The following is a 13,501-nucleotide window of genomic DNA, read 5'->3' as shown; positions in this document are numbered from 1 at the left end:
AAAAGTTATATTGTGATATCTTAAACAATATGTTGGCAAGTGAATGCATAACCTACAACATAGGTGTATGCAGCCAGAATTAAGATTTTAAGGATTTCAAAAACAATCTGGAGGACTCAGATTATAGAAGATGGCAGATAATATTTATTGTTTCATTTGTTGCATCCAGATTTTGAGAATCATTGAGACTTAATTATATATTCTTAAAATATCAAATTCCTCTCTTTCTCATAGAGGACTTTCACATTCGTGCATTTTCAAGTACATTTCCCATGTTGCACTGCTTTATGTTATAACTTCACAATAAGAGTCAGTTCTTCAATGACATATCATTTGTCATTTATGCCAGTGTAACACATTCATAAAAAAGAACTCAAAATTGGTCTGTTGACATATATTCCCCGCCTACCCCAATCTTCTTCTATTCATAACCTATCAAATATGTCAGCTACTTTTTTTCCACAACACAAGTTCTTCAATATAGACAGAATTCCCTAATGAAGCAATATTTCCACTTACTGGATGCATGATTACGTAGATGGAAAAACATTCAATTTGATGACTTCTAAATCATTTGCCAAGTCAGCATTAATGCATCCTTAATCATGTTCTTTGATTCTACAACATTGTCACCAAAGTAATAATTCCCATAATGCATTTCATCAATTGGTTTTTTGCAGAGATTTGTGTCATAATTTAGTTACTTCTAAGTTGATATACATTTACATACACCCATAGGCCTCCTAAAAAGCTTTTATATTGACAAGCAATTTTCTGTTCCGTGGATAATTTGTAACTTGTTTTTACTGAATAGAGTTTATTCATATTACATTTAAGGGGCATTAGCTACGAAATATAAAATAAATAAAATAAAGTATCATTTTTTTTGTTCAATCATTAATGAAAGTGAAATAGTGAAATAATAATTCGCTTTTAGCAGCCAGTTTGGTTCAATTTTGTCAAAATAAGCAAAGAAACATTGCTGATGAATTAATCACTTGCAAGTGAATAATTCGACCCATTGAATCTGTATTCATGTGACCTTCAATTCAACCTCTAAGCTAGAGATGGGTTATGCATAAGCTAGGCGTGTTCAGCTATTAAAAGGTAAAGGATGTCAACATTAAAAGTGAAACAAGGGTGAACCATTTGGTTGACTGATTCATCCACAAAAACTTATTTTCATGTAGGTAAAAACGATGATTAAGATATTTTTCAACCTATAATACGAAATCAAACAGATCTAGAAAAATCCAATTGCATGTGTTTGCTATCTATTTATATCTATATCTATGTTTATATCAGGTTATATGACCGTCCGCAGTCTTCAGCGGTCACCTCGATGGTCAATTAGATGGCGTCTGGACTAAGATACACACAAAATGTTGATACATATCATCAAGTCCATGCAGTGTAAGTTGTTCATTTTAGACTTTTTATAATTTGGATATATGTTTTAGTATGTTATAAATCAAATATGAGAATTTGAGTCAAATCAGTGAACATGAATTCGACAACTAATGCCCCTTTAAAAGAAAGACTATCACAGATATTGCATTTTTGTATTAAGTAATGACTTACTAATGCATAATAAGGATATAAGGGTAACCCCCCCCCCCCCCCCCCCCCCCCCCAAAAAAAAAATATGGACAGACTGGTCAACCAAAATCTAACTCAGAAGTGAAAATAAACAAAATAACTTTGACCAATGAACCATAAAAATGAGATCACTGTCAGATAAACCCTGTCAGATGGACATGTTCACTTTATAATCATTCCATGCATACACCAAATATAGGTAACATATTGCTTATCGTATCTGAAAAACGGACCCTACCACAAAAACTTCACTTTCACCAATGAACCATGTAAATGTCAGATGAACCATGACAGACAGACAATTTTTTTGTACACCGTACAATCTATCCATACACCCATTGGCAGCCTTCGGCTGTTTTCTGCTGTTTGGTCTGGTTGTTGTCTCTTTGACACATTCCCCATTTCCATTCTCAATTTTACCAAATACAAAAATGCATAGTTTAAGTTGACCCCTATTGTCAATAGCATCTTAGAAACAGACTTGACCACAAAAACTTAATCTTCAGTTCACTGATCCATAAAATAAGGTCAAGGTCAGGTGAACCTTAGTCCTTGCAAAGATTCTACATTCCAAATATAGTTATCATATTACTCATAATAAGTAAGAAAATCATTTGATAAAAAACTAGTATTTGCTGAACCATGAAAACTATGTCAATTTCAACAAACAAAGGCCAGACATCTGTATTCAAAGTATGAAGTATCTTCTATCTTTTGAAATATTAAGCTTTATACAAATAGTTTACACTCTCTCGTTATTTTGAAAATCATAAGTTACTAAGGTACTAAAAATAAAGTGTTAGTCTTTCAATTTGCAAATCAAAATTTGAATATGAGTTTTTTGTTTAATACAAATATTCATATATATATGGACAATGAAAGTGCACTCATTTATTTTCAATATAAAAAAAAACCTTATACATAAATTTCCAGATATTTTCATAAAGCTTTGTTTTTATTTCCAAACAAATTGACTTTATTTGTTTGGGTTTGTAAGTACTGCACAATCTAAAATTACACATATAGTCCTGTCTGTCAAATGTTACAAAATGAAATAAACGTTACAGACAAAGAAAGATGAAACAGACAAAAATTAATAAGTATTACAAGTTATCTGACAAAAAATAATTCTCCTGTCAGGTCAATTTCCTGAAAAGTGTTGTAAAAAATAATGATTTCATTGCCAGACGATCATGAATCTCCTATATGTAGTCATAAAAGGCTTCATTTCACAGACAGAAATTCAAAATCATCAATTTAGCAGCTCCAGTAACTTAAATAACTCACTATAATATAGATCAAACAAAAATTCGATTAAAGTATATAGATTTCTCATCAAGACAGAAGTTAAACGACAAACATAGGGTGAAAATGAAAAGGAAATTTACACTTCATTAAATATTTCATGGATAACTTTTAGCTATAGATGAAATATGAGGATTTATATGGGGGCCAAGCAAATGAGAAATTTGTCTGATAGTTCTTTCATACAACTAAAGTACTTATACACAGACTAAGATTGAATTGTAATCTATAAATTCAGAAATTTTATAGTGAATTTATTATTGCCATTGATGAAAAATGGACAAAAACGAGAGATTAATGACTACGATTTCAGCAAATGCTGCATTCAAATAATATGCTATTAAAAGTAATCTTTTTTACAACACCTCTCTGGTCACAATTTTTCACAATAATAAAAATGCCAAAATTTCAAAATTTGCAGTATCAAAGAAGCACTGCTGCTATGATAATATGATGTAATTTATAAATGATCATGCAGTGGTATAGGAGTGGGGTGAATAGTAGGTGGGGGCAATCATCTATTTTTTTGCAAAAAAGTGTGTGTGTGGGGAGGGGGGCTTCCTTGCTTGTTTTAAATCCATCCATGACAAATATTAAATGAATGTATTCATGACAATATAATGTTACTGTATTATGATAGATTTCCTTCTTGTCACTGTCACTAGACTGACACTGAGTCAGAGTTTGAACATGTTAGCTCTCAAGGTATCATGTAGTCTGCGGGAAGACAGCTCATCAATCTCTGCTCTTACACCTAAATCATGTTAAATGCCATGCATTTTTCAGAAAAGCAGCAAATACCAATTTTAAAGTGTTTGGTTTGACTTATTCAGGGATTGAATAGCAGGCAAGATCTTCTACATTTGATGTCAGTGTACATACTACTGGTAGATTGCTTTGCGTGACTTCCTTCGGTCCCAGCAAATCCCCAAAAAAGGTCTTTAGAGATCAGATCAATCTCTTACTTACATACTACCAAGGGAACAAGGAGGCACTTAGATTTGTAAAAGTAGATGTCCATCTATCAAGTATCAAGACAATTCGGCCACAAAGGTCTAAAAAAGAAGTCCCCAATAGGCCAATGAATAAAACATGTTAGTACTATTCCAACCATAATAATATAACATCATTTAAAAGGACCATTTTAAATCACTATAAATTATTATAAATAATACATGTTTTTTTGTTTTTGTTAAATAGTCACAGTAATGATTTTCTGTTGTCTATGTGCAGAGCTTCCTAAAATTATTCTTGTACCCGAATTATATATATATGCTTAAGTATGCAAAATTGAGAACCAGACGAATTTTAATAAGCTCTACACTAATTGATGAACCAGACCTTGGTTACAAAGTTGATTCCATTAAAGACCCTTTGATATGATTTTTACTTAAAAGTGTGAATATGGTAAGAAAATCAATAAGAAAACCAAATATAACATTCACACTAAATTAAGCTGAATTTAAACATGGCATACGCCTTAAGCACATACAAGTAAATCACAACTCTGTAAATAAACCAAGGTAAATTCAGTGCACTAAATCACAATTTAAAATGTGTTTCAATTATTCAAATAATTTCATATAAATCATCAAATGCAAAGCACATATGCAATGCTGCAGTATTGTAAGACTAGGGATAAATTCTTTGTTCATAAATTTACAACGCAGGAAATATCAGAAGCTTTTTTAACCTTAATAAGTTCTTTGAATTTTTAGTACATTGAAGCACCTACTAAGTAAGTTTAAATAAAAGAAATCTTAAATTATTGCAAGGTTTGGTAATTAATGCAACTGGGTGAGTATCGCAATAATAAGAACTGTCATTCTGATATTGGATATATATATCTGTATGCAGATTTTCATGAAATCACAATAATTAATCTTGTATTTTTGTTAAAAAATCACAATAATAAATACATGCAATAATTTTTGAAATTGCAGTAGTTTTCATTAGAGCCCCCTCCCTTATGGAGCTTCATTTATGGTTAATTTAGACTTTTTACCGGTTCTACTACAAATTTTGTCTAGTTTGGAGGCCAGCACGCCCCCCTTTTTCAAAATCCTGGATCTGCATCTGATTACATGTACTTTTGCTTCAAATCATACTTGTAGTTTCTTATGGCACAATTAATGAAGTCATTGTAAATGTCGAAATGATCATTGCTAATTAGTGATGTGTATAGCTAATCAAACTATGGGATATAGACTTAATGAGAAAGCATGGGGTAATGAGACAATTAAACATGCTGTATTAATTATGTTAATGATTGTCACATTTATGACGATGAAGAATGCATGATTGAAGCACAATTTTGTTCAAAAGATTTCAGGATATTTTGATTTCTATGCTAGTAAAAACTAATCAAAGATACCAGGCTAATTTTGTTTGCTAGACAAGCTGTTTGTCTACCGGTATATAAAACTCATCAGAGTGAGTAAGCAAAGAGTTAAAATATTTTATTCAGGTGTTCAATATTTGGCTCCTTTGAATTTTCTCTTAATTTCTCTCAAATTAAAAAGTCAGTAGGCTTTTAAACTTATTGTTATTACCACAAAAGAGTTTCCTTAGATTTAGGCTATTGGAGCTACTTGATCCTGCTCTATGATGTGGGTTCTTGAGATTATTGATGGAAGCCTTCTTTTAACCGCCACCATAAAATAATTCAACTTCTTTTAAAAGGATTCTTTTTTGGAAGTACATGTATCAGTAAGCAGTGCACTCCCTTAAGCAATTAAAGATAGTGTTACTATACATGACATATGCTTCATATTTGATTTTTTTCAATTTTATTTTTATATTAAAAAAAATTAACATCAACGATGACATTTTACATTAGAGCAGCGCTTTTTCCAGATTCATAGAAAAAATAATGACTAGCTGTAAGTATCTCTCACGTTGATTTCTCAATATGGAAAAACATCTTTAATTACTTTCGATGATTTTCTACATGAAGGCTTTAATAACACGAATAACACTGTGAAAGCTGATTGTAAAAAGCTCTGCAAAATGTGCTTAATCAGCAGAAAGAGAAATTAAGTAGATTGTCAATTATACAGCTGATTTTTCTCTGGAATTTACACATGACAGGACTAATGAAGAATGCAGCATTACAAAATGGTTTACAAATATCACAGAGGTCAAAATAACAAAACACTTATTCATTTATTTCATCTCCTCTTCATAATATTTTACAAACTTGTAAAAAAAAAAAAAAAAAATAACATTGGTTTCCTTTTGTTATTGGGTTGTTGGATCAAAGATTTTAAAGACATCGATATGTTTAAATTAAACTTTTTCATTTTTTAATCTTTCCATTTGAAGTCATTTGGCCTGACCGAACCTGAACAATCCCATATTCAAACTAAACTAAGGTTATCAACATGTTTTCATAAACCTTTCAGTCCTTTGCATGCACATCCATCTTGAGATATTATAACAGTCTGGATAGGATTTACAGAATAGAAAATAATGAGCAAAAAGTGCAGAATAAAGGGACAAAAATACAAATGGAGAAAATAAGGCAAAATGAATAAAGAATAGAGAAAAATAGACTAAAAGGTTAAAAAATAAAGAATAGAAGGACACTCATCCAAACCCTCTTATATCAACAACAAGATTTGACAGGCTACCTGTACTTCAGATACCTTAATCAGGACCTAAGTACAGACAAATATTGAACAGATATTCATCATCGGTCAACATGTTGCTGACCATTACAACTTATTTCTTGTGCCTGACTAAAGCCTGAAACCTTTTTCATTGTTGTCCTTTGTTATATTAAATTTGCTTAGCCATTTAGAGAATTTACTGTTTATTTCAGATCTTGGGTTGTAATATCTGTAAAAATATTGGGTCTAAGGCAATTTATAGCTTGCCATATTGTATAAACACTTGTCTATTATTGAAGATCCAATGTTCATGGTGCCTTTTTGTTTTTGGGTTGCTCTCTCTTATTGATGTATTTCAGGGCCTACATCTTCTTTGATTCATGTTAGGAAGCGAATGAGTTTAATGGTTTCAGATATTTTATTGATGTTGGACTGCTGCCTTTTTGGAAGTATATATAATCTACTTTCCTCATTATTGCTATCCCTTGTTTAATGACATCAATTTCCATGTATACTCCCCTTTTTAATGATTTTTTGTTTTCATATAAATTTCTGCCTAGACATACTGCCCCTCTTTTTTCATTGCCAAAAATACACCACAAGTCTAAAAGGTGTCATTATAACAAGGGGGCACTGTTATAACTACATATATATCAACTGCTTCCTTCATACATAAATAAATACAAACATCTACCATGAAAATCAAATTAACTTTCTGTTACGATTTCTTCTGAATAGAAATAGATCATTGTTCTCCCCAATAAACACTTCTGTCCTAATGAGAAAGGTTCCGTGGTGGAATCAAGATTGGCTACTTTAGGTAACAGACCAGAATTTGATTACTGTTTTTGTAGGCCTGTCACGTTCTCACATTAGGTTTATAAAGACGTTTTTATCTTCTATTGTTATGCCATCTATCACAATCTCCGAAGAAATCCCTAGAATTGTAAAATGAAGAAAAGATGATAAAGCATGGGATCAATTTGATTAACGGGTTTTTTAGACTTCAGAATTCATGAAGATTCTGTATGATAAAATACTAGCTAATGGAAGGATGTAAAATTGGTTCAATTTCAAACATAATTTTACAAAATTTGATGATCTCATTGATAAAAAAAAACAAGTGTCTTAATTCACATGACAAAATATCCCTGTGTAACACTTCACAAAATCAAAAGCAAAGAAATGGATAGCTTAAAGACAAAATGAGGCCTACAACCTGGATTAAATTAAGCTCACAACTCACTATAACATCAAAACAACTCCTTATAATCGTCTGTTTGAAGGGAATTCTTGGTTGAATTTCAAACTATGGTAAAACGTTTATAATTATTTCGATTTTTATGTTGATATTTGTCTCTTTAATAATCAAACATCTCTGCCATTTCATATTGAGGTTAATCTTATCTCTATCCAAAGAAAAAAAAACTAGCATTAATTATCAACCATACTTTTCCCTAAATCTAGTTTAATCAGTTTTGAATTATACAGAAATGAGTTTAACAACCAGATTTTCAAACCAGACTTCATAAATTTTCTCCTCACAAACTACATTTTGTAAATTACTACTAAAATTACTCCTTTCAACAAAATATCTGCCATGTAATTGGATTTTTATTTTACCAAATAAGGGTTTCCATACTATTTTTAATCAAACTTCAATTTCCCTGTAAGAAATTGTACAATTTCAATGTAATTATATTGAAGTGATTTCAAATTAGATTTATCAAAATGAGTTTCTTTTCAATTTGTAAGAGGACAAACAAGTCATCATGTTAAGATTATAGAACCAAATGATGCTAATCCTTAAGTTTTTTAGTACAGTATATTGAAACTGTATTCTTTGCTATAAGAACTTTTAAAAAAAAGCAGAGAATCTATGAATTGATAAAGCCTTTTAAATTAACTTTTTCCTTTCAAAATTTGTTCAAAATTTTCATCATTTATAAAAATAAGAAGATGTGGTATGATTGCCAATGAGATAACTCTCCTTCAGAGACCACATGACGTAGAAGTTAGCAACTATAGGTCACCATTTGGCCTATGAGCAAAACCCATAATGTATAGCAAGTTATAAAAGGCCTCTAAATGACAAATGTAAAACATATCAAACTAGAAAACTAACGGCCTGATTAATGTTCAAAAAGTAGACCAAAAACAAATATGATATACAGCACCAAATGACAACCACTGACTTAAAGGCTCCTGACTTGGGACAGGCACATATGGAATGCTGAAGGGTTTTGCATGATTTGTCGTTTATTGCAGAGCATACTCTTCTTTTAGGAAAGATTATTATTTCTAGCGCAATTGATAGATTTAAAGACATTTACTTATGTCTTTATAATTTATATATTTACATATCTACATCAGTTATACTTCATATCTTAGGCAACTGACTGGAGAACTTTACTGACACAATTTTATCTCAGAAGAATCTCCTGGCCATTCAAATTCCTTGGACATTTTCCCAACTCTACATTTTTCATTTAGAACCTTTGTAAAATTGTATGATACCATGTATTGTTTTTTTCCCAATCTCATAGGATTGCATTGCATGTACTAGTATTTCCGGCAAAGAATTCATTAATACTAAGTTACGGAATCAACTATTTATATAAGCCATTGACAAGACAGCCGTGATGGATGAAACAATCAAATGTAATACATTCCTGTAATGACATCTCATTTCCCTCTTAATAACCGGCTTTGAGATCTATCAATAACCGTCAATATATCCCTATTGTAATACATCCTGTTTTGTTTCTGTCTGACAATAAATCTACTAAACAGTGTACAATTAAGGGGCAGTAACTCCATAGCTTTAACTATATAGAGTCTTTCTTCTCTATAACTGGCGAGAAATTATTCATCAATCTATATTGATCATTATATCAACATTGTAATACATCCTATTTTGTTTCCGTCTGATAATAAATTTACTAAACAGTGTACAATTAAGGGGCAGTAACTCCATTGCTGGAACTTATATATTGTCTCATTTCTTCTCAATCAATAGCCAGAAAATATTCATCAATATAAATTGATGAATATTATCAACATTGTATATTTGTTTTGTAATATATCCTGTCTTGTTTTCATCTGAAATTCAATCTAGTACTAAACATGGCACCATTAAAGGGCAGTAACTCTTCTTTTTATAACCACATATTGTCTCATTTTCTCTCAATCAATGGCTACAAAATATTTATCTATCAATATTGATCAATATATCAACATTGTATTACATACTGTTTTGTTTACAACTGAAATTCAATCTTTTATTAAACAGTATACAATACAGGAGCAGTAACTCCATTGCTATAACTATTAATTTTATACATGTGTAATACTTCATACATGGCAATTGTGCTGTATCAGCCATTCAAGATTTATCAAACACCTAATCTGAATTATGTCATGTGAAATTAAAGTTTCAATGTTCCCTGTTTTGCAAATATTTTATCTGCTCTGTCCAAAAATAATAACTTAAAAAAGATTTTTTTTGTTCTTTAAAACTTTTTAAAATTATCTTTCTAGAGTTGAAGACTTGAGAGCAATTTCTGATATATTGGATATTTCCAAGGGAAACTCATTAAAAACATTTGATCGGCAGTTATTTTTGAAATTGTCTGAGACATTTCTGTTATATACCTTTGATAAGAAACTGATAAAAATCTGGCAAAAATTGTACATGCAAGAGCACTTGTTACAATGCAATTTTCCATATAATCAATGTTTCCAAGGGGCATAACTCTTTTAAAAATAACTAATCGGCACTGATTTTCGAACTCGTTAAAGACATTGCTGATATAAACCTATGATTTTAGTTTCATAGAATTCTGGCAAGAAATGTACACATTAGAGCGCTTATTAAACAATGCAATTTTCAATATAATTAATGTTTCCAAGGGGCATAACTCTTTTAAAAATAACTAATCTGCACTGATTTTTGAACTCGTTGAAGACATTGCTGATATAAACCTATGATATAAGTTTCATAAAAATCTGGCAAGAATTATACACATGAGAGCGCTAACGATGCAATTTTCCAAATTATTAATGTTTCCAAGGGGCATAACTCTTTAAAAAAAAAAAAACTCATCGGCACTGATTTTTCAAACTCGTCCAAGACATTGCTTATATCAACATATGATATAAGTTTCATAAAAATCTGGAAAGAATTGTACACGTGAGAGCCCTAACAAGACCGCACGCCAGGTATTTCTATGTCCCCCGCAACACGTTGCTTGGGGGACAAAAATGTCTACTTGGGTTATATCATATAAGAATATGTATTGGCTTTTTTAATATCACACACTATATCATTTCTCAGAGCCCTTGGGATTATATTGGGGTCTCCAGTTGATACAGGTGTGATATAGAAAAAGTCTTATGATATTCTCAATATATTGTCCCAATTTCTCTCAATTTCTAGCATGAAAATATTCATCTATCAATTCAATCAATATATCAACACTGTAATCATGGTAATACATCCTATTTTGTTTTCGTATGACAATAAATCTACTAAATAGTGTACCATTCAGGGGCAGTAACTCCATTGATGTCTCATTTCTACTCAAACACTGACAAGAAAATATGCATCAATCAACACTGATAAAAAAATTAACATTGTAATACATCCTGTATCATTTTGTAAATATACAGGGACAAATTACTCCATTTGTATATCTGTACTTTTTCTCATTTCCTTGCAATTATAAGCCAGAAATTACTGTAATTTCAGAAGTTTTTAGGCAAAATAAAGCCACTTTTCCTGAAATTGCAATAATTGATAATTTTTGTCGATTGTAAATGCATGCAAATATTTCTGAATTTACAGTACCCTGCTCAACTACATTATTATATCATATACTCCGTTTTCTTTCCTTCCTAAATTGCATTTTTTTATCTATTGCAAAATCAGAGGTGCACATTCAATGCATGCTTTCTTTATTGTACTGTGTTGTATCATGCTTATTCCTCAATGATAATTGAGATACTTCACATTAAAAGGAATTCTGTTTTATAATTTTCTTTTATAAAAAATTTCTACATAAAATAAAATCAAGGGAAATAAATCCATTTCCTTACAGAGAAATGTCTTTTCCTTTGAACAACTCAGGTCAGGAAATCTATCAATGATAACTTACATATTCTCCATAAAAATGTATCCTGTTTTACAATCTTGTATGAAATAAAACTAAACATATATGATATCGTCAGGGGAAGTAACTCCACTTCCTTACTGGATATTGTCTTATTCCTTTTGAACTACTGGCAAGGAAATTTAACTATAAATAATTAAAAGTGTCCTGTTGTAATGCACTGGTTTTGTGTCTATTCATGTGAGAGGCCTCACTGTGACTTTAAGATGAAGAACAGCAATAAAAGCTCTCTTCCTTTGCTTTTGTGTGTTTTAAGATGTACATGTACTGATTTTGTGTCATTGGATTGATACCCCATATCCTTTGTTTTTCTTTTGTACAGCATGTTTATTAAGCAAAACTGACAAATTAAACAATTGGGGTCAGTTAGTCCATTGTCAAGTGTTATTTACAATTTTTCATCAATTAATCATAGAAAATCAAGGGCAGTAACTCTATTGTCAAATATTTGCAAATCCTGAAAATTTTATAAAATTAGAGAAATTCCCTCTTACCCTCTGTAAATATAGCTGCTCTGTCAATCCCACCATCCTCTTCTTTCAGAAATGACAGGAATTTACCAACTGTATGTGTCACTGGTTTCATGGTAAATTCACAACTTTGTCGTCTGGACGGTAAAGGCACTGAAAACACCGGCAATCCATCTCTATATACAACTGTCGCTTCTGAAAATAGTACAATCTTGTCATTTAGGAAACTTGGTATGGCAGATCTATTTTCTATCAAGTATTAAAATTATTCAGAACTAGACCTGTGTTGAATTAGAGCTTGACATTTTGTGTTTTATTATACACTTAACTTGTTGAAGCCTAATAATAGAAAATGATAGGATATGGAGTAAATGTACATGGGACAAAATCGCACACAATACATAGAAAACATAGAAAATTATCAATGAACAGGGCTTTTATTCCTGTTCTTCATCTTGAAGTTAGTATAGATGTTTTGAGGGTGTTTGTGTAGTTATTCCATCATAATTGTGTATACCCTACTTCTCCTTGACAATTTTTAACATCAAGTGTAATCAATTCAGCATTATCATAGAAGAAAAGACATCAGATTTTTTTGTTTTTATAACTATTGTTTTTTATATGAAAGGATGATAATCTATTTCAGTCATATAAAGAAAGATATTGGCGCATGCTCCTTTCATCTTTTATTTTTTGCTCTATAAAAACGAAATTGATGATACTTGAAGAAAGCTGACTTTTCTGTCTCAAAATTAAAACTGAAGGCAGAAAATTTTGCAGAATTTACCTCTAGAAAAGTTTATTTTTTCAATATGAAACAAAGAGATACTTTATATTTTTGTACACTGACCCTGTCTTAGGATGTACTTATGTCAGGTTTATGAATTTTTGTCAAATGTTCGGATTTCTTTGATTTTGTCCTACGATACGGGGTAAAATATTTTGCCCCATATGACCCACTTTTCTTTTCATAGAAGAGTTCAATAGCACATTAAAAGGTATTTACCAAAATTTAATAAATTCTAGATATTTTTTCTTACGATTTGAGACCCAAATAATGCCAATGAAATTTAAGGTAAAATTCCCAGTCAGCCTTTTCCCGCCATTTTTAAAAAATCAAATATCACAAAAAGGAGATCCATAACCTATCAATAATTTTAGCTTATTTTGTTCCTTTACTTATGCTCTTCTGACTTATAGTATCAATTTTAAATTATAGATTTTTTAAACTACATCCTTAACCCTTTAGCCCCCAATCCCGCCTGTAGGCGTGATGGCGACAACCATTCTTTGATGGCCCGTATGACCCTCCATACCATTTTTGAACTGCCCCAGCTGAACTGTC

General features: G+C 31.0%; 1 protein-coding gene across 1 annotated transcript in view; it reads right to left on the bottom strand.

Moving 5' to 3' along the window:
- The window catches only part of LOC127708003 (calcium uniporter protein, mitochondrial-like), a 61,780-nt gene that overhangs the window by 21,795 nt on the left and 26,484 nt on the right, over positions 1-13,501 (bottom strand). Inside the window, exon 3 of the mRNA XM_052212791.1 lies at positions 12,181-12,351. Coding sequence (XP_052068751.1) covers positions 12,181-12,351 — 171 coding nt within the window. The remainder of the gene's footprint in view (positions 1-12,180; positions 12,352-13,501) is intronic.

Source organism: Mytilus californianus, unplaced genomic scaffold, assembly GCF_021869535.1.
Source record: "Mytilus californianus isolate M0D057914Y unplaced genomic scaffold, xbMytCali1.0.p SCAF_7, whole genome shotgun sequence".
Lineage (NCBI taxonomy): Eukaryota > Metazoa > Mollusca > Bivalvia > Mytilida > Mytilidae > Mytilus > Mytilus californianus.
The sequence above is the reverse complement of the archived record's forward strand: the minus strand, read 5'-3'. Positions and strand labels throughout refer to the sequence as shown.